Here is a 19546-nt window from a genome sequence, read left to right as displayed (position 1 = left end):
CTTATTTTTATTTTGCTGCACTTATCAAATGTAATTACACCATTACATAATTACCCCGTCCTTCTCATCCTTAAAAGAACTGCTTTTGGGTTTTATAAAGTAGTGGTTCCCAAACTGGTCCAAAAGGATCTTAAGATGGACCAGCAGTGGTTCTAGAACTGGTCCTAATGGGCATTTAGATGGTCCAGTAGTGGTTCTTGAACTGGTGCCTAGGGATCTCCAGATGTTCCAGCAATGGTTCTCAAACTGGTCTCAAGGGGCCGCTGGATATTCTAGCATTGGCTCTAGAACTGGTCCCAAGGGGAATTCAGATGTTCCAGCAATGGTTCTTGAACTGGTCTCAAGGGGCCGCTGGGTATTCTAGCATTGGCTCTAGAACTGGTCCCAAGGGGAATTCAGATGTTCCAGCAATGGTTCTTGAACTGGTCTCAAGAGAAAGCTGGATATTCTATCATTGGTTCTAGGAATTCAGATGGTCCAGCAATGGTTCTCAAACTGGTCCCAATGGATATCAAGATGGTTCAGTAGTGGGTCTCAAAACTTATTTTAATGTTTCTTTAAATGGTCCAGCAGTGGTTCTCAAACTTGTCCCAAGAGGCACTCAGATGGTCCAGCAGTGGTTCTCACATTGGTCCTAAAGATCCAGCAGTGGTTCACAAACTGGTTCCAGGGGACCATAGTTCTGTCCAGAGTTTTGCTCCAACCCAACTCTCAACACACAGCAAAGGAGTAAGCTGTCTTGGGAGCTCGTTCCTAAACTGGCTCCATAGGACCTCCAAATGGTCCAGCAGTGATTCTCTAACTGGTCCCAAAAGACCTCTAGACATTCCAGAAAGTTGTTCTTACGCTGGTCCCAAAGGTCCAGCAGTGATTCTCAAACCGGTTCCAAGAGACCTTTTTTAGAATCGTTTTTCTCCATCCCAACTCCCAAGACACTGGCATACAGAAAAGGAGTAGGCCGTGTTTGTGGTTTGCTGAGGATAGATTTTGGAGCCACTAACTTGATGTCTCAGTCCCCAGATCTCCAAGGGCCTAAATTATAAGTATCAGCTGATACTGATTGTTCAATGTGTTACAACACAAATATTCACAACCAGATCATTTAGATAAGATATGCTAAGCTTGGAATTTTCACTCTAGGAATTCCCAGCTGTAGAGGTGTTTTCTTGGACTTTTCCTCGTTGGAGATCGGATATTCCATGTGAGCTCTAGTCAAACGCAGTATTAGTCTTGTTAGCAGTGTTGGGAGGGTTAAGGCTGGAGCTTGCTTTCTTTGGGAGATGCTTCAGGCCATATTTGCGTAAGCTTGGGGAGGATCTGTCATGCTTTGGGGATGTGTTGCTGTTGCCGTAGCATTGGCAATACTGCACGGGTGTCGGGAAGAATGGGGGGAAAAAATCCAATTGTAAAGCTTACTTCTTTCCACTCCTGTGTTGGGAGGGTAAAAACTGGAGCATGCTTTCTTACGGATGATGCCATTGTGTCTTTGAAGGCTGCACCAATTTGCGACAGTCATAAAACAAGGCCGTAAACTCTTGGGGGGGGATTTCCTGTTTATTGAATCCAGCGCAGACACAGACAAGGTGGGCTTATTGTTGCAGGTCTATGATATTTAATATTTTGCGTAAGCTCGCTGTTCTCTGGTGATCCTGATGGGGTTTTTGGACGTGGTCCCGAATGCATTGTTTGAAGGAAAAAGAGAAACTTGCTCGAGGTGAGCTTAAGCTGCTGAGAAACTGTGAGAATGACACCAACTCCCACTGTGTGTTGTCACAAAGGTGTGTATGTGTGTGTGCGCCTGTGTGTTAGCATAGCAGCCAACCCTGAGTCACTGGGCCCTTCAACCTCTTTTGTTTACTGCTGAGCCCCGGGGTCTGTTTACTTCCTGCTCCATGAATGGGAGCACATGCAATCAAACCAGGTCAGAGAGAGAGAGAGAAAGAGAGAGAGAGACTCAGCAACACAAGAGCGAGTTCGTAAGAGACAAGGAGAGAATTAGACAGAATCTGTCCGTGTGTGTGTGTGTGTGTGTGTGTGTGTGTGTGTGTGTGTGTGTGTGTGTGTGTGGGAGTGTGTGAGTGAGCAGGGCTCTAGGCGGTGTATTCACAGAGGAGCATGGGAAAAGAGGACAGGACAGAGCAACAGGCAGCAGAGCTTGTTTTGTCTTTGTGAAAGTCTGTGTGCCAGTGTGCCACTCTCTGACCTCATGGTTCTAAGCTGACCATTGAATTTAGTGTGTTATTAAAATTAATATACAGTGTATAAATATAGTGCACGTATACAGTCTGTGATAAGGTTTTAGCACCCTTGTCCAAAACGCAGCTCCTGTAGCTAATCCGTCATTGTGAAACCCTGCAGAGTCAGGGCTGAGGATCGCCTCCTTTAGTACAATTCTCAGCTTTTTGTATCCTGTTAATCTCATCATTTGGGTTTTTCCCCCATTCCTGGCGATGGTGCGGTGCGGTACTGTCAGTGCTACTGCAACAGCAACACGACCCCAAAGCATGACCGGTCCACCCCCATGCTTCAAAGTTGACCCAGGTGTTGTTCTCACAAGACGTTTAGTGACGGGATCGCAGCTACATTCATAAAAATAAAGTGACGCTGTAGAAGAATCACTGGGGGCCCTTTATTTGGAGAGGAACTTTTTAGGTGAAATGCTCACCCTCTCAACTCTACATCTCTGTGATGAAGCAACATCTGAACATTCAGGAGATCATCAAGAGACCTTTACTGAAGACCTTTACTGAATTCAGCTGTTCTTCACTTCATCTGAAGAGTCCAGGTTCAGATCTGTAGAAATCACTGATCATCTAACAGCTCTGTTACAGACCATCTCAGCATCCTCCACCAGCTGCTGCAGACCTGCTACTGCAGACACCAGTCTGGAACTGGAGACTAACTGGATTAGACTGGGTTTAAGGGGCCAGGATGAGGGTTAGGATTAGGTTTTAGGTTGAGGTTAGGGTTAGGACTAGGGCCAGGATGAAGGTTAGGATTAGGTTTAGGTTGAGGTTAAGATTGAAACCAGGATTAGGATGGAATGTTAATGTTTAGAATTATGTTTTAGGTTGAGGTTAGGTTTAGGACTAGGTTTTAGTTGAAGTTGGGACCAGTATTAGGATGCATGGATAAGGTTTAGGATTAGGTTTTAGGTTGAGGTTAGGGTTAGGACTAGGGCCAGGATGAAGGTTAGGATTAGGTTTTAGGTTGAGGTTAAGATTGAAACCAGGATTAGGATGGAATGTTAATGTTTAGAATTATGTTTTAGGTTGAGGTTAGGTTTAGGACTAGGTTTTAGTTGAAGTTGGGACCAGTATTAGGATGCATGGATAAGGTTTAGGATTAGGTTTTAGGTTGAGGTTAGGGTTAGGACTGGGGCCAGGATGAGGGTTAGGGTTAAGATTAGGACTGGGATTAGGATGTAAGGTTAAGGATAGGACTAGAGCCAGGATAAGGTTTAGGATTAGGTTTTAGGTTAAAGATAAGATTAGGACCAGGGTTAGATTTTGGTCTGAGGTTAGGATTAGATGTTGGGTGGGATTGAGGTGAAGATTAGGATTAAGACCAGGGTTAATGTTGGGTTCTGGGTAAGGCGTAGTTGAGTTTTGGGTTGAGATTAGGACCAGGGTGAGGGTTAGGGTCTGGGTAAGGCTGGCTGGGTTAGGTTTCAGGTTAAGGTTGAGATTAGGACCAGGGTGAGGGTTAGGGTCTGGGTAAGGCTGGCTTAGGTTTCAGGTTAAGGTTGAGATTAGGACCAGGGTAAGGGTTAGGGTCTGGGTAAGGCTGGGTTAGGTTTCAGGTTAAGGTTGAGATTAGGACCAGGGTGAGGGTTAGGGTCTGGGTAAGGCTGGGTTTGGTTTCAGGTTAAGGTTGAGATTAGGACCAGGGTGAGGGTTAGGGTCTGGGTAAGGCTGGGTTAGGTTCTGCTTAATGGAAGTGAGATATTAAGTCTACTTGATGAAGCAGATCATCAGTAAATCTACTGAATTTCAGTAAAGCATCAGCAGAACATCTTCAGGAAGTTCTCATTCAGATGCTCATTCAGATGCTTCACTGCTGCTACTTAACTGATCTGCTGTTGACGTGTCCTGATACTCTGTTAAGAAGGACCACTCTCACGTCTTTGTTACCAACACGGTTCTTTATGAAACCAAAATGAATCGCCATAGAAGAACTGTAACTATATTTGGACAATATGACTCAATAGGCTCCTTTGCTTTTACGAATTTATGACTCATCAATACGTTTATGATCGTGCGGTCCATCCTGCACAGTAGAATAGTGCACCACCCTAACCCTGTCAACTCAGCTAGACTTTCACACAGGTTCTTGGCAGCCATGTTGGGATTTTGGTTTGTCTGTTTTACCAGAATATGAATTTCAGAAATTCTAAATGTACAACTTAAATGCTTGCTGTACAGTTCTGTATCCACAAGATTTTGCACCTTAGCCTGTGAACCAACCTGGCCTGACCACAGAGAGAGAGAGAAATAGAGAGAGTGAGGGAGATGGAGCTAGAAGCTAGATCAATATGTGAAGGATATGGAGTGACAAGCTTCTCCTCACCTTTCTCTTTTAATCAGCTCACCCACTCTCTTTCACTTCTGTCGACCTTCCAGAGTTCTTCACTTCTCCTCACTTTGCCTCTCACTGTGTCGACAGTCTGAGTTTACCAGAGGTGAGACAGCTTGGACGATATGACTCATTAAACACGATGCAGCCTCTCTCACACCGGCGCTCCCCCTCAAACACCCCCCCCCCCCCCCCAAAGTTTTTAAACTACATGTCCAAATGTTTGTGGACAACCCATTTTAATCAATGCATTTAGCTATTTTAAGTTAAGCACCATTGCTGACACAGGTTTGCAAAAACATACACATTGTAGAGAAGTACTGCCAATAGAATAGGACTAAACATTCACCTATTGGCACCATGCTGCCTAATGCCAGGTGTGGGCTAGAGGGGTATAAAGCCCCCCAGCATTGAGCAGTGGAGCAGTGGGAAGAACAGTGTTCTTTGAGATGAAGGATAGTGCTCCAGCCAATATTTTTGGGATGTGTTGGTGTTTGTTTTAAAATTCCTCATACTTTATTCTTAAAAAATAATAATAATAATAATTAATAATTTTAATATGTATTTAAAAGTAATTATTAAATAATAATTCTTGGTGTTTGTCTTAAGATTCATCGTAAGTTTATTTTTTTAATTAAAAATACATTTTAATATGTATTTCATAGTAAATATTACATAAAGAATTCTTGGTTTTTATCTTAAGATTTCTCAAGTTTTTTATTAACATACATTTTAAATGTGTATTTAATAGTAAATATTTTCTAGTATTAATCAAAACTAGAACAGAAATGTTTGTTTGCTGTCATTTATTACAATTTGTAGAAAGAAAGAAAATCGAATCAGCCAAAATCAGAATTTGACGATCATGTGTTTAAAAAAAAACAACAATTGCAACCGGTGCATCTCTAGACGTAACTGACCAATGGTGAAAGTTTTTGGTGCAGCAGATTAAAACTACTACCTTAACCTTCCAATTTGACTTATTCTGATGCAAGGAGCCGTAAGAGAAATCACCTCCTACCACAAATACATCATTCTGCTTTCATCAAGCATTCATATTTCATGCTTTGTCCTCGTTTGGAGTGCACTTTCTAAAGTCTTTGGTAAATTTCATGCAAGAGAAGGCTCTCATCAACCCGTCGGTGCTGCATCCATCGCGCCTGTCCTCTCTCTAACAGCCTTTGTAATCACGTCACTGCTCTTTTCTTCCCCGGAATGATGTAAAAGAGGTGCAATCCCTCGGTGTAAAACTGCTATGTTAATTACTCTGCATTGAGGTCATGCTAAGTAGAAAAGATTAAGGAACGCTGTGGCAAAAAAAACAACAACATCCTTATAGGAGTTGCTACTCATCGCCACTATCATTACTCATTAGTGTATCCACCCTCTTCTGGGAGTGAAAATGGCAGCAATTGTCATGGAAGGCCCTAGTCGAGTGGGACCACCCTTAGCGCCTTTTTGGGTCCCGTCCCGAAGCCGGAGAAAAAGCCATTTGTCTCCCTGTAATGTGTAGGCACGGTTATGATGAATAGAAATGCCTAATTGGTTGAAAGCAGAGCCTTGAGCGACCCCTTTTTCACAAGGCAGCGCTGCCGCTGTTGAATAATAAAGCGAACATCTCTGAAAGAGCATAAAAGAGGAAGAAGAAAGAACATGTGCCTGTCAAAAACGCACTTGTTAGCGGCGTTGCGCATTAGCATTTCTTTCTCCCCCAGCGCTTCTCCGTTTGGATTGAAAACCCCTGCATTGCACCAAGTGGAGGGGAGATTCCTGCTGTGGATCACGGCCTCTGCATCGTTTGCCTTGCCATTAGGCCTAAGCGTCTGACGGACAGAGTTAGTTCCTCTGGAACCGACTACATCTCTTTAGATGTTTACTATGGAAAAAGGGGTTCCTACTATGGAAAAAGGGGTTCCCCTAGAACCGACTACACCCTTTGAGATATTTACTATGAATAAAGGGGTTCCAGAGGAACCGACTACACCTTTTGAGATATTTACTATGGATAAAGGGGTTCCAGAGGAACTGACTACACCCTTTGAGATATTTACTATGAATAAAGGGGTTCCAGAGGAACCGACTACACCCTTTGAGATATTTACTATGGATAAAGGGGTTCCAGAGGAACCGACTACACCCTTTGAGATATTTACTATGGAAAAAGGGGTTCCTCTGGAACTGACTACATCTTTTGAGATGTGTACTATGGAAAAAGGGGTTCCAGAGGAACCGACTACACCTTTTGAGATGTTTGCTATGGAAAAAGGGGTTCCTACTATGGAAAAAGGGGTTCCCCTAGAACCGACTACACCCTTTGAGATATTTACTATGAATAACCGACTACATCTCTTTAGATGTTTACTATGGAAAAAAAGGGGTTCCTCTGGAACAGACTACACCTTTTGAGATGTTTGCTATGGAAGAAGGGGTTCACGTGCACCAATAAAGGAAAATTCCTAACTCTAACAGACGATTAGAAGGGATGGAAATGCAGGCATGGGGAGCAGAACCCGACCCACCCCATTTAGCTACCCGTGGAACCTACAAATACAAAAGTTGAGTTGAGGAACGATTCAGCGGGAAACTAAAATTGACCCTGAAATTGAGGTCCTGCTGCTTGCCATCATTATATATATTAACATCCACTGAAAGTTGCTATTTTGGAAATAGAAATTTTGTGACCATATACAATACAACAACGTTAGCATCAGCATCTTACCTCCATCTGCTAGCAATCCTACCTGCTAGCCTAGCCCCTGATCTACAAGCTAATAAATACAACAAAGTTAGCATTAGCATCCTTCCTCGATCTGCTAGCCTAGCCCTTGATCTACAAGCTAATAAATACAACAAAGTTAGCATTAGCATCCTTCCTCGATCTGCTAGCCTAGCCCTTTATCTACAAGCTAATAAATACAACAAAGTTAGCATTAGCATCCTTCCTCGAGCTGCTAGCCTAGCCCCTGATCTACAAGCTAATAAATACAACAAAGTTAGCATTAGCATCTTTCCTCGATCTGCTAGCCTAGCCCTTGATCTACAAGCTAATAAATACAACAAAGTTAGCATTAGCATCCTTCCTCGATCTGCTAGCCTAGCCCTTGATCTACAGGCAGATAAATACAACTAAGTTAGCATTAGCATCCTTCCTCGATCTGCTAGCCTAGCCCTTGATCTACAAGCTAATAAATACAACTAAGTTAGCGTTAGTGTAACTCTCTCCTCAATCTGAAAAAGCAAAACAATCTTGCTTATTTTTCTTTGTTAAAGACACAGTTAAACGAAGAATGCCTGCCGAGGACACTGTACGTAGCCTGGATGCTAGCACTCCGGCTCAGACAGCTGGAGAAGGCCTCCGCCTGCATGGTGGCTGTGACTCTGTTGGAGGAATGGTAATGGAGGAGCTGGAATTGAGCTGAGAACGCTCTGAGCACCGTGTTTAGTAAGGATGGCCAGTCCTTTCATTCTTTGCTCTTCACGCTGCTTGCTCATGCGTCGGTTGTGTTCAGGCTGGCCATTCGTTATGCTTTCATCTGGCAGATTAGTCTAATAATGAGTTCAGTCACTCACGGTGAGCAGACATGACTCCCGCAGCCAAGAGAGCCACAGTTGTGATTAACTCAGTCGACTGGCCCAGATGTGCGCGCAGTGTGCGGAGGGGATGAAGCGCACTGTAACATGTGGCAGGGTAAGCAGTGATCCGTAGCACATCCAACATGAATTTCCACGTCAGTTGTCAACCAAGGCAGTCGCTGTACGGGAGTGTACATGAGCGTACAGGAGCACTGTGTGCTGGCACTGGGACGAAGGCTGAAGCTACACTGTGGTGTATGTAGGGTGGAGTTTCAGTGCCATTGTATTAATGCTGCTGTTCTGCCAATGTGCAGTAAATATTATTGGGGTGGTGCCACTAAGTATCACAACAGGTAGTGTACAAACTTAAGGATGATGCACTAGTCCAATGATTTCCCTTCCAGAATGATTTCCCTGATCCAAAACCATAATATAAAAATATATAAACATTAACTTTTATATACAATAGGAGCTAAAATACAGTGGTAGGGATGATCATACAGCTTACATTTGCTTAATACAGTCCTGAAGACCCTTATCACACATTAGGAATGTCTAACGTTCCAAAGTTACTGTAGCACTTAATATTTTAGGAATTTCCCAAAAAAATGTTGTCATAAATGTTATTAAACCTAATGATATAATCAGCTAATGAAATAATCATTATAAACAATCAGACAAAAATGTAAGTGTTGCATTTTTTGTAAAATGGTGTTACAGTAACAGTCAAGACCCCAGATTGCATTATTAGAAATATTACACATAAATAAGATGTATTATATGTTTGATCAAGTGCACAATTTAATTACATTGCTGTTTTTTGTTTGTTTGTTTGTTTTTTACATTATTGGGAAATTATTACATGCTACATAAATTATTAAGGGCTGCATTCACCTTTAGGGATGCCCCAGGGTTGGTTGGAAAATAATATTGGAAAGAAATTGGGACTAAGCCAAGACGAATTCTAGCCATATTAGTGTAGACAAATATGATATTTAATCACGAAGGGTTACAAAATCTAGATATTATACTTCTCTTATATGTGGGTCTGAAATCACCATTAAGTCCAATGTGTTTTTTTTTTTTTTGTTTGTTTTTTTTTTTTGCTTATATTATTATGCAATAATGATATAATGATAAAACTAGAAAATGTTCATTAGAATTTTCAACCATCTCAGATGGTCTATGTTTATATATCAATGAGTTCATAACATTTATAAACACCAAAAAAGTTGTTATAGGATAGAAAACTGCAACATTTCTAATGAATTACAGACTTTAACATCAACAGTGCTGAAAAAGTGAAGGTCAGTAATCTTGCTTAGAGCTTAGAATGTGAACACAGTCCATCACTTCATATTTATCTGAAGTATTTATCATATTTATTCATATTTGCTGATCAGATGATGCCCATTTTCATTAATGTGTTATAACTTGGGGCGGCACGGTACCACTTTTTCATGTCAGATGCCAATACCGAGACTGTAACCTTGAGTATCTGCTGATTCCGATAGCTATCCAGTACCATCTTTTATCCTCTTCTAGAACAATTTTGAGTAATGTTTTTAGAAGTTTGACGCCTAAAAATTATTTATAGATTAAAAAATCTAATTTATAAGAGACAGTCACGCATGTACGCATTTAAATATTTGTACAAACTGCTGTTGGAGTTGTTGCTTGTAAAAATATGGTTGGATAGGATAAGTATTGCTGCTTGTTATAATGTTTGCATTTGTTTAGGGTTATAGTTTAGATTTTAAAAGAATTTTAATTAATAATTTAAAAAAATAAATAATTATTTTATTTTTTCCCCCTATGTCCAATTTGGCCAGTCTCGGGCCAATACACCATCAGATTGTTGCACCCTTAGTTTTAACTTCTTACTAATGTTGGAACTGAATAATAACCATTAATAAACGTATTGTAACCATTTCTAAGTGCTTTATAATGATAGTTTTGTTATAAAATAGTAACCACTATTACACCAGCTACTCAAGCTATACGATTCAACTGCCAGAGCAACCTAACGACCACATTTGACAAAGCTAGCTGGTTTTATGTGAGGTATTTTAGGGAGCTTGCTAGTCGTACAAGGTTCTAGTATCTAGTACTTCTGATTTTCCCATGTGTGCAGTAGTGGTTTGGAGTCCATATCAATCACAGCATATGTCTCGGAGTTCACAGGCTAAGCTAACGATTGCAAAACATCTGGGCCAGCACCCCCGGCGGGCTGTGCGAAACCTTTCTGTATGAAAACAAGCCCATATTTTCAAGGCCGCTCTGTTGTGGCTGTGGGAGCAGCTCAGGGCGCTCAGTGAAGGAGTAGGCCTGGCCACAGTGGACACATTGTTGCTGTTTTCGCGCTAGCCGATGAAGCGGGTTACGTAACCTTCTGCAGCCTCCTCACACCGTCTCTTGTGTTTGATTTTTTTTTTTCCCTTCCTGTCGTTGCAGATCTCGTCATCCGGGTGGCGAAGGATAAATTCGGAGCCATCAAGTCCGAGTACCAGAAGGTAAGAGGGTGTCAAGCGTGCTTGTGACCGCACAGGTGACTCCTGGTGATCCTTCAACAGAGTTAAGCTGAGAAGACCTTGTCCCCCCAAATCTGTTCTCCTGCGGGGCGGTAATTGCTTGTGAAAGCCGAGGAGAGGAGAGAAGAGCCTTTCCCCCCCCATTATATGACTGTGGCAGAAGAGCCGCTAATTGGTTCTGGCATCAGCTCCCATTCCGAGCCCAGGAAGGAGCCATGTGTTATAGTTTAATCGTAGGCTTTAATTAATCAGCATCTCTCCTTTTGAAGTTGTGGTCTTCTTTTGAGGAGGAGCTGAGAGGTGTTGCAGAACCCCCCCCCCCCCCCCCCCCCACCCCCCCTGTTAATGAAGCAAACATGACAAACATGGGCTCTTTAAGGCCAGCGGTGGAATGACATGCTGAACGTGCTGCTGAGTATTTCACTGTAGTGTGGTTAGACGATATGTTATGTACATCTTGGCATCTCATGAGATGCATGCTTCTTTAGTTAAGATCAGGAGATGATAGGCTAAAGTCGCTAACAAATACTAAGCTTGGACTGTCCCCAATCTCCCCAATCATACCCAAAGCTTTCAGCTGTTTGCAGTAACTCAGTTTAACAAGAACAAGCTTAACATCACTAATGTAAAAATTGAAGAACGTTTTCAAAAGGCTCTGTTTTGGGGCCCCGGATGGTCCAGAAAATCACTTCAAATCAGAGGATTGCTGCTTCGAATCCCATGCTGCTAGCCATCAGGAACCGAGGCCCCGAGATTGGCCTTGCTCTCTCCAGGGTGGGTGTTGGGGAGGGGGGGGGGGTTGTTAATGTACGGTTGGGTAATTGGCATTCCAAATTGGGGAGAAAATGGGTAAAATTCTGAGAATATATAAATCTGTGTGTGTGTGTGTGTGTGTATATATATATATATATATATATATATATATATATATATATATATATATATATATATATATATATATATATATATTGACGAGTCCGACCAAAATTTAAAGAGGTTATGCTTCCCCCAGTGAGGAGCTGTTTCACTGGTTACACATAGTTACGATATGAATAAACATAAGAGTGTTAACATATAACCATATGAGTTTCTTTCCTTGCCATCAATTCTGGTAAACAGGAAACTCACACCTGGTCTTCAAGATGTGCTGGCCCGCAATCGCAAGGCCACTTGACCATCGACTCACTGTATCATCTATCAGCTGGCTAGGCCTCAGTAGAGGAAAAGAAGATAAGGCCTAACCACAGAGTCCGAGAAGTAGCTGATTTGTTACCTTCCTTCACCCCCTTAGTTTGTCACCCTGTGAGCTAACTTTACGTTATATTTCATCATTTACCGACTAAAATAAGGCAGGATGCGATTAAGGGCCCCCATCCCTGCCAGCGGTAATGATATGTACTGCGGTATTCTGTGAGACAATATGAAAAAAGTGAATAGCGCCCAACTCTGATACTGGATAATATGAGAGATTTTGGGCCAAAAGAAAGCCAGCATACGTTTTAAACACGTATTGGTCAACCAGCCCCTCGTCAGTAACAGACCAGCATAAACCAGCACTGGCTGTGTTTTCAACACTGGTGTGCTGATCATCCAGGACTTGACCAACTTGGGTCAGCAGGGTTTTTTTTTTATTGACTTATTTTCCAGCTGGGAAATATATTAATACATTACTACAACAAAGACCAATTAATAATAATATTGGTAATAATCTGGTTTTGTTGATCTTTCCTATACCTTTTTATTTATATAGTTATAGTAATTATCTATCATTAAATGAAATATTTGATATATTATTTGACCTAATATTTGATAAACTACTCAATTCTGCGTTGTTACGGAGTTGTGAGAGGTGTTGTGAGTCCTCCATAACCACCCACCCATTCTCTGTGGTTCTGTTGCTGTTGCCTTGACACACTTAAGAATGAGGAGTGCTGAATATGCCAGCCACATCTGATTAGATCTTACCAGATCGTTGGTTGTGAGCCCAGCAGAGGAGGAATATGACTAGTTCCTACTTCTTAAGTGCTTTGTTTGCCTTTTATTTGCCTGTTGCTTTTTTCTGACCATCTGTTGTGCTCTTTTTCCCCCCTGTGTTCTTTTTGTCTCTTTTGCTTTTTCTGCATGCTTCTCATCATCTGGCTACCCCCCCAGCCAGAGAACATTGTTCTGACACTGCAGGTAAAGTGTGCACTGAGTCGGTTACCTTATCGTCTCCTTCAGCCGACCCTAACTTATAACCCCGCCTCCTTCCTCAGTCCACACAGCCTGTCCTGTAGCTCCTCTCCATGCTGTTTTCCCATTCAGGCCTTTGGTTGAAGGTTTCTGTAGCAGATTGCCATGGACATTACCATGGTCATTTCAGTGTGTTTACCTGTAGTTTACTTTAATGTAGCTGTTTACCCTTTAGTTGCCAAAGGGCAGGTGCTATGACTACATGGACAAAAGTATTGGGACACCTAGGCATTACACCTAAAGGAGCTTTTAAATCTATAGGCATTAATATGGAGTTGCCCCCCCCCCCTTTGCAGCCCCGCTTTGTCTGAACTCAGCACACTGCTCTGTAACTTTGTGGTCGGACACTTGGTGGCTATGCTGCTCTCTGTGGTTTCTTAATGCTTCCAATGTTCAAAAATGTCACTAACAGCTGATGGTGGAAGATATAGGGAAGAAATTTCACCAGCGGACTTTCACCAGTTGCAGCAGCGGCTCCTGTTACATACAGAACCACGCTGGGGTTCAGTGAGCTCTTTAGGACCACCCATTCTTTCACTGATGTGTGTAAAAGCAGCCTGTCCGTGTGCTTGATTTTATATACTTGTGGAAATGTGACTGAAAGATACCAATACTTGTGTCCCAATACTTTTGTCAATAAAGTGTAGGTGGAGTCCTAGATAGGACATAAACAAACATAAATAACAGGAAAGCAAGTACAGAACAATCAGGTTGAAGGTTTGAAGGTGGTTGATGACTTAAGATTAGGTTGAACAACACTGGAATAGACCGGCCCTACAGTCTAACTGCTGCTCATCAAGTGTAAGGAGATCATCAGTTCAAACCCCAGCAAAGGCTCAGTGTCTGGGGATGTCATGTGATGGAGATGGTTTTAACCTGCATATGGGATTAAACCATAAACAAATTGAGGGGGAGGAGCCACAGACTAAACATCTGACACATTACAAATGTGAGTTTTGTGTGTTTTAGTCTAGAATACACGTTAATTTAATAACTATGTAAATTCACTTGGGTCATTTAGCTGCTAGTAACCGTGACGCAAGTACCAAATGCCCGGGTCATCATGAATACCATTCAACCTTTCTTGAGCCATTTGCTATTTTTAGCTCAGCCATGACCCGAAAAAAGAAACGACCACCAGATCTGTTGAGTTACAGCGGATTTCAGAGGCGACAGCTCAATCACTGCATTGAGTTCCCTCAGCACTTCTCGCTGTAATCCCACCCAGTCAAGCTCACAGCCAGACTAAAGCCTGTCTGTGCTGATGAGAGCTGAAAGGCTCAGGTAATACCCTGCAGCCAGGGACTGGATTGTGGGTTGCATGTGAGCGCTACAGATTTGGCTTTATGATTGGAGGACGAGTTTGAAGTTTAAGAGCTTGAGAGTATCATGTGTTCTCAAAGGTGCGAAGACCTGGTGTCCTTGATGGCCTTTTGAAAATTAGTGGCTAACAAGTCGTTGGCCACTTGGGTGGATCGTGAAGTCACTCACTAAATTCATTCTAATTAATGGAAGAGGTATGATAATTATGTAATTATAATCATTAATAATAATTGCTATTCAGAAAAGTTCTGTGAATTCAGCTGCATTAAGGGGCATCTAACTATTGGTCCAGGTGTTCAAACGTACGCACACAACCTGTACAGTATAATATCCGTAAAGAAGGTCAATAGAATGGGACACTCTGAAGCTGATACACGTGAGCCTAAAGTCACCACGACTAATGCCAACTGTCTCCTCAACATTGGCCTGTGCACCAGTGGAGCTGTGTTCTTTGGATTGATTGAGCTCCAGACAGTACCTCTGGATTGAGACAGAGTGGCGTTTGTGATCCACAACTAATCTTCCGACATCAGTACCGGACCTCACTTATGATCATATTGGTGAATTCAGTCAAATCCATATAGCAGTGTTGAAAAACAGCATGGATCATAGTCTCTCATTATTATCCAGTAGGTGTCCGTGTGGAAGGTTCCCCAGACCCCAAAGCCAGTTCTGGACTAAAATAAGTTTGTAATGGAGATCCACCATTGGTGCTGAAGTTCAATTCCGAGACTAGGATTAATGAATGTCTGAGAAAACGGCTCCTAATAAGTTTGTTGACTGCAAGCCAGCTTTCGGACACCATAGTCCTGAGGGCAGTGGGCATCCAGAGAATCTGAGCAGGTTCTGTGAGCAGGTTCTGTGGTGTGCCATTTTTCTCACCAATTCTGACTGTAGGTTCTATTAAACCAAACCAGAAACCTTAGGAAGACAAAGAACCTTATAGGCTTTCGGATGGTTCATTTTGTTGTCATGGTTCTATACAGAACAGTTGCTAAAGAACGCTAGAATTGTATTGGTGTCCGATACACTTATTTGTCATTAAGTTTATTATTATTATTATTATTATTATTACTGTTTTTATGGGCTAAATTGTCCCAATTCTCAATATATTGGCAATACTCTAACAACTGCCTTAGAAGCCACACCAGCAACTGCCAGAAAACCGTCTTAGCGCCATCTTTGGAACCACTGGAAATATCTTAGCAACCACCCTAGCAACCACCTGGTACACCATAGCAGCCACGATGACGATTTAGCAACACCATATCACAAACATTAACAACCACCTGAGACACCTTAGAAACCACTTTAAATATCATAGCAACTTCCTAGCAAAAACCTAGCAACCACCTCTGTTACCATAGCAAACACTTAACAAAAAACTCACTGTACTGATTATTAGAATCAGCCACAACAATTAATTATCGTTTATAGTTTTATTTATTGGCCCATAAATAAAAACAACCCTAATCAGAACAATATCAAACAGCATTGATCCCTTTGGTTCCTCTTTTGTTTGACTGACCCCTAAAACTCCCCCTTCCTCTCTCATTAGTTGTGTCAGTACTACACCTAACATTACCTCCAGCAGGTACCTCCTTCACCCCTCACAGTCACATGTAGCGATGGAGGACGTGTTCTAAATGTACGCTAACCGTAATAATTACCTGTAATGTAAACATTCTGTGTAACTTTCCTTGTGTTTGGCTGCTCTGCGTGGTGTGTGTGCGCAGGTGATTTACTATGAGATCGGCTTTGTGGTGTGCACTGTGCTGGGGCTGCTGTTCGTGGTCCTGCTGCCACTGGTGGGCCTGCTATTCTGCATGTGCCGCTGCTGCGATAACTGCGGTGGGGAGATGCACCAGAGACAGAGGAAGAACGCAGACTGCCAGAGAGGACTCCTCACCACGCTCCTCCTCACCACCACCTTCGTCATCACGTAAGAGTGTGTGTGTGTGTGTGTGTGTGTGTGTGTGTGTCTGTGTGTCCTTCTTTTTCTTTTTTTTACATTGCTAAGACAGAAACCAGAGAAAGTGGGGATGGACTAGTCCAAATAGTCTGGAGGGACTTGTGTTCCTGTCCTTAAGGTCCTGTTTTCTTTATTAAAACGAAAAGACCAGATGAATTCCACTGATGTTTCTACATTTCTAATCATTGAGATAAATAAAAGCCATCGGGATGGGTTTGATACCCATGCGTCCATTGGGAAAACCTTAGTTAACCACCTAAAGTACCTAGAAACCCCTCCGAGTAGCAACCAAGAGACACTTTAGCAAACACCTGAAGTACTTTAGCGGCTACACTAGCATCTGCCTGGTATACCTGGTATGCTGTATGCCTGGTATACTGTAGCAACCACCTAGAACCAACTCCATAGCACTCACTTAGCATTACATTACCAATCACCTGGGGCACCTGGGGAAATATCGTACCCATGGTTCACAGAGAACCTCAAAAGGCCTTCCCCTTCAATGTGAAGCTTCAGAGACCCTTATCCTACAGTGATGTAGTCCAGCTCAGTGGCGCTACTGTACTAATGTTCCAGTATAGTTGAAGCCTCACCGCTCTTCTGAGTTCAAATGCTCTAGTGGTGGGCTCGGGGGCAGAGGCAGAATTCAGAATGGTGTGTGTTTGATGTTTTGCTTTATGGCTTCAACTGGGTGCTTCTTTATTAGAGATTCCACAGCCCCGTCCAGGCTGCCTGGAGATGAGGAGCCCAACCGCCTCACATATATTAAATCTCTAGAGCCAGGAGGCACCAAGGCACTCCAGCTCTAATGAAGCTATTACAGTGGCGGGGACAGAGAGGCTACCCGGTGCGCTCTCCTCATCAGGGCTACATTACAGCGAGGCAAAATGAGACTCAGCAACGGTTAGAGAATGTCAAGCACCTGCTAGTTCTCAGCAGTGGAGACTGAAAATGTTCCAGGAGCAACACAGCAGAGCTGAAAAGGCCATTGTTATGTGCGTAGTCCATTTGGTGGATGGTCATGGATGAGCATTTGGCTTCAAGGAGGTCCAAGAAGGGGCTTAACCCACTTGAAAGAATTGATTTCTTTTCAGACGTAATCCTGTCTGATGTGATATATCTTCAGTGACGCGTTTAGAGACAATGGGCCAGATTCATAAACCCTAGCCCAGGTTCAGCATGAAGTTAAGAGCAAATAGCACCACAGGAACATAGTGGCGCATTCGGAATTAAAGATTACCGGCCTGTTTTGCAGTGTAACGTTTCTGAAATGTGGCACTACCACTCTATTTGCGCATTTGCATGTTGCAAGTTAGCGATTCGTAACAACCCCGTCACACATAGTGTATAGCATAGTGGGTAACAACACTGCATTCCCCACAGCAATCTGGAGTTTGATTCCCAGGCCAGGCAAACACTACACCAACAAGTGTCCCTGGACAGGGCTCTTAACACTACATTCTCCTACATGTGTCACCTGATTCAAATGGATATAAAGAGGATCTCATGCAAACCGTTGAGGAGACATTTGTGTGACCACTACCTGTCTACTACAGTGTACTGTTTACCGCTGCAAAGAGCTCAGTTTTCACTGTTTTACATTGACATTTACATCATTTGGCAAATGCTTAAGAGTGACTTACAAAAGTGCTTCACTGTTTACTCAGAAAATACCCTTAGCTAGTTTGTATTGGCTAGGATCCAAAAGATACCTCAAGCTAGACGCTGCCAAATACAAAAGTCAGTGCTGATTTAAGTACTCTTGAAAGAGCTGGATCTTCTGTCTGCATTTAAAGACACTAAGTGGCTCTGTCGTTCAGACACCCAGGGGAAGTTTGTTCCACCACTTAGGAACCAGGCCAGAAAAAAGCCTGGATGCTTTTCTTCCGTGGATTTTATAAGATGGCGGGTCAAGCCGAGCCATGCTTGAAGCTCGAGGAGTTCTTGACCATTGCCATCAAGAACGATGGGGCTGGTCCATTCGTGGCTTTGTAGGCCAGCATCAGGGTTTTTTTTGATGGTGCACAGAGGAAGACCAGCCAGGAGTGAGTTGCAGGTGTCAAGTCTTGAAATCACGAAAGACTGAACAAGCACTGGGTGAATTCTCTAGAAAGGAAATGTGGAATTGTCCGGATGTTGTAAAGGAGAAATCTGCATGACCGAGAATGATGAACAATGACTGGTAATCTATGGCTACACCAAGGCTTCATGCTTCTGCAGATGGAGTGACCAGCAAGTTCTCGGAGGAGGTGGCAAGATCATGGTGACGTCCAGTAGTTCCAGGGATGTCCAGCAGGTCGCTCTTGCTGTTTTTAAGTCAATATTGCTGTAAGTCATCAGTCAAGAGATCTTGAGAATTAAGACAACAGAGTAAAAGAAGAGAAAATAAGCAAATTCTTTGAAATGAACTGAATTTCTGCACTCTGACATTTGGCAAATAAAAATTCTGTATTTTAATTCTAAAGACGTTCAGTCATGGCTGTCATCATCGAGTTTTCTCCTTAAAGCATGTCAACATTTTCTTGACATCATTAAAGAACAGGTAGGGCTTTTTATGACTGTGTTTTTGCAAGTTTTTTTATATATCAAAATAAATAATTGGGAGAGTAGCTTTGAGAAATGACGTTATTAATAGAGAACGGTAGATTAAAAGGCAGAAATAGTGTCTGTTTTTGCCTCAACATTAAAGGGCTTCCTGAGCTTTGTTTGGTTTGTTTTGCTGAGCCATGCCTGCTCTGCCCTTTTTTTTTTCCACCTGTCTTTTATCCGTTTGTTCCCTCGCCTGTCTGTTCCTTTATCCCATGGGTGCACTTCTTTCTTTCTCGTGTCCTCATTCTCCTTCCCCTGCCTATTTTCTCACACTCTGGGGCAGGACCGACTCTGCAGCTATCCTTCGGAATAGCGGGGCAGCTTCATACAAGCTAAATAATTAAAGATGCGGCCCAATTAGCCGCCGCAAATTATGTCTTATTAGCGCCATTGCGCTCGGAAAAGGAAAAGGAGCGTTTGTCAGGGACACTGTCAGCACACGGTGACACGCGATGGTCTGATGGTCAGACATCACAAGAGGCTTTAGGCACCGATGCTTTTATTTTTAGCCTTTTCTTCCAACGCAGCATGAAGTATCAGGGTTCATCTTGGCGAAATGCTCTCACCAGAGACTCTCTGCATGCTTCCCTCATTTAATCCATTATTCGGAAGCCGGCCACAAGCGATGGGGGTGTAATTTGGTTTTGTGTTATGTGCTTAATGCATTCATTTGAATAAAGTCACAGCCGCTGTTTACTGTGTCGTGTTGCAGGACTTTCGAGGCTAGCAGTGATCTAGACATGTGATGAAG

The 19546-nt window shown here is 42.7% G+C and overlaps 1 protein-coding gene across 8 annotated transcripts in view; it reads left to right on the top strand.

Annotated features, from left to right (window-relative positions):
• prom1a (prominin 1a) overlaps nucleotides 1-19546 on the top strand; it is a 79773-nt gene that overhangs the window by 28151 nt on the left and 32076 nt on the right. For 5 of the 8 annotated variants that reach the window (XM_072664185.1, XM_072664186.1, XM_072664184.1 and 2 more), the window contains exons 2-4: nucleotides 10603-10661; nucleotides 12831-12857; nucleotides 15971-16176. In XM_072664185.1, the coding sequence (XP_072520286.1) occupies nucleotides 10603-10661; nucleotides 12831-12857; nucleotides 15971-16176 (292 nt within the window). The remainder of the gene's footprint in view (nucleotides 1-10602; nucleotides 10662-12830; nucleotides 12858-15970; nucleotides 16177-19546) is intronic. The other 3 variants (XM_072664188.1, XM_072664187.1, XM_072664191.1) reach the window with 1 other exon arrangement.

Source organism: Salminus brasiliensis, chromosome 19 (genome assembly GCF_030463535.1).
Source record: "Salminus brasiliensis chromosome 19, fSalBra1.hap2, whole genome shotgun sequence".
Lineage (NCBI taxonomy): Eukaryota > Metazoa > Chordata > Actinopteri > Characiformes > Bryconidae > Salminus > Salminus brasiliensis.
This window is presented reverse-complemented; position numbering and strand designations above follow the sequence as displayed.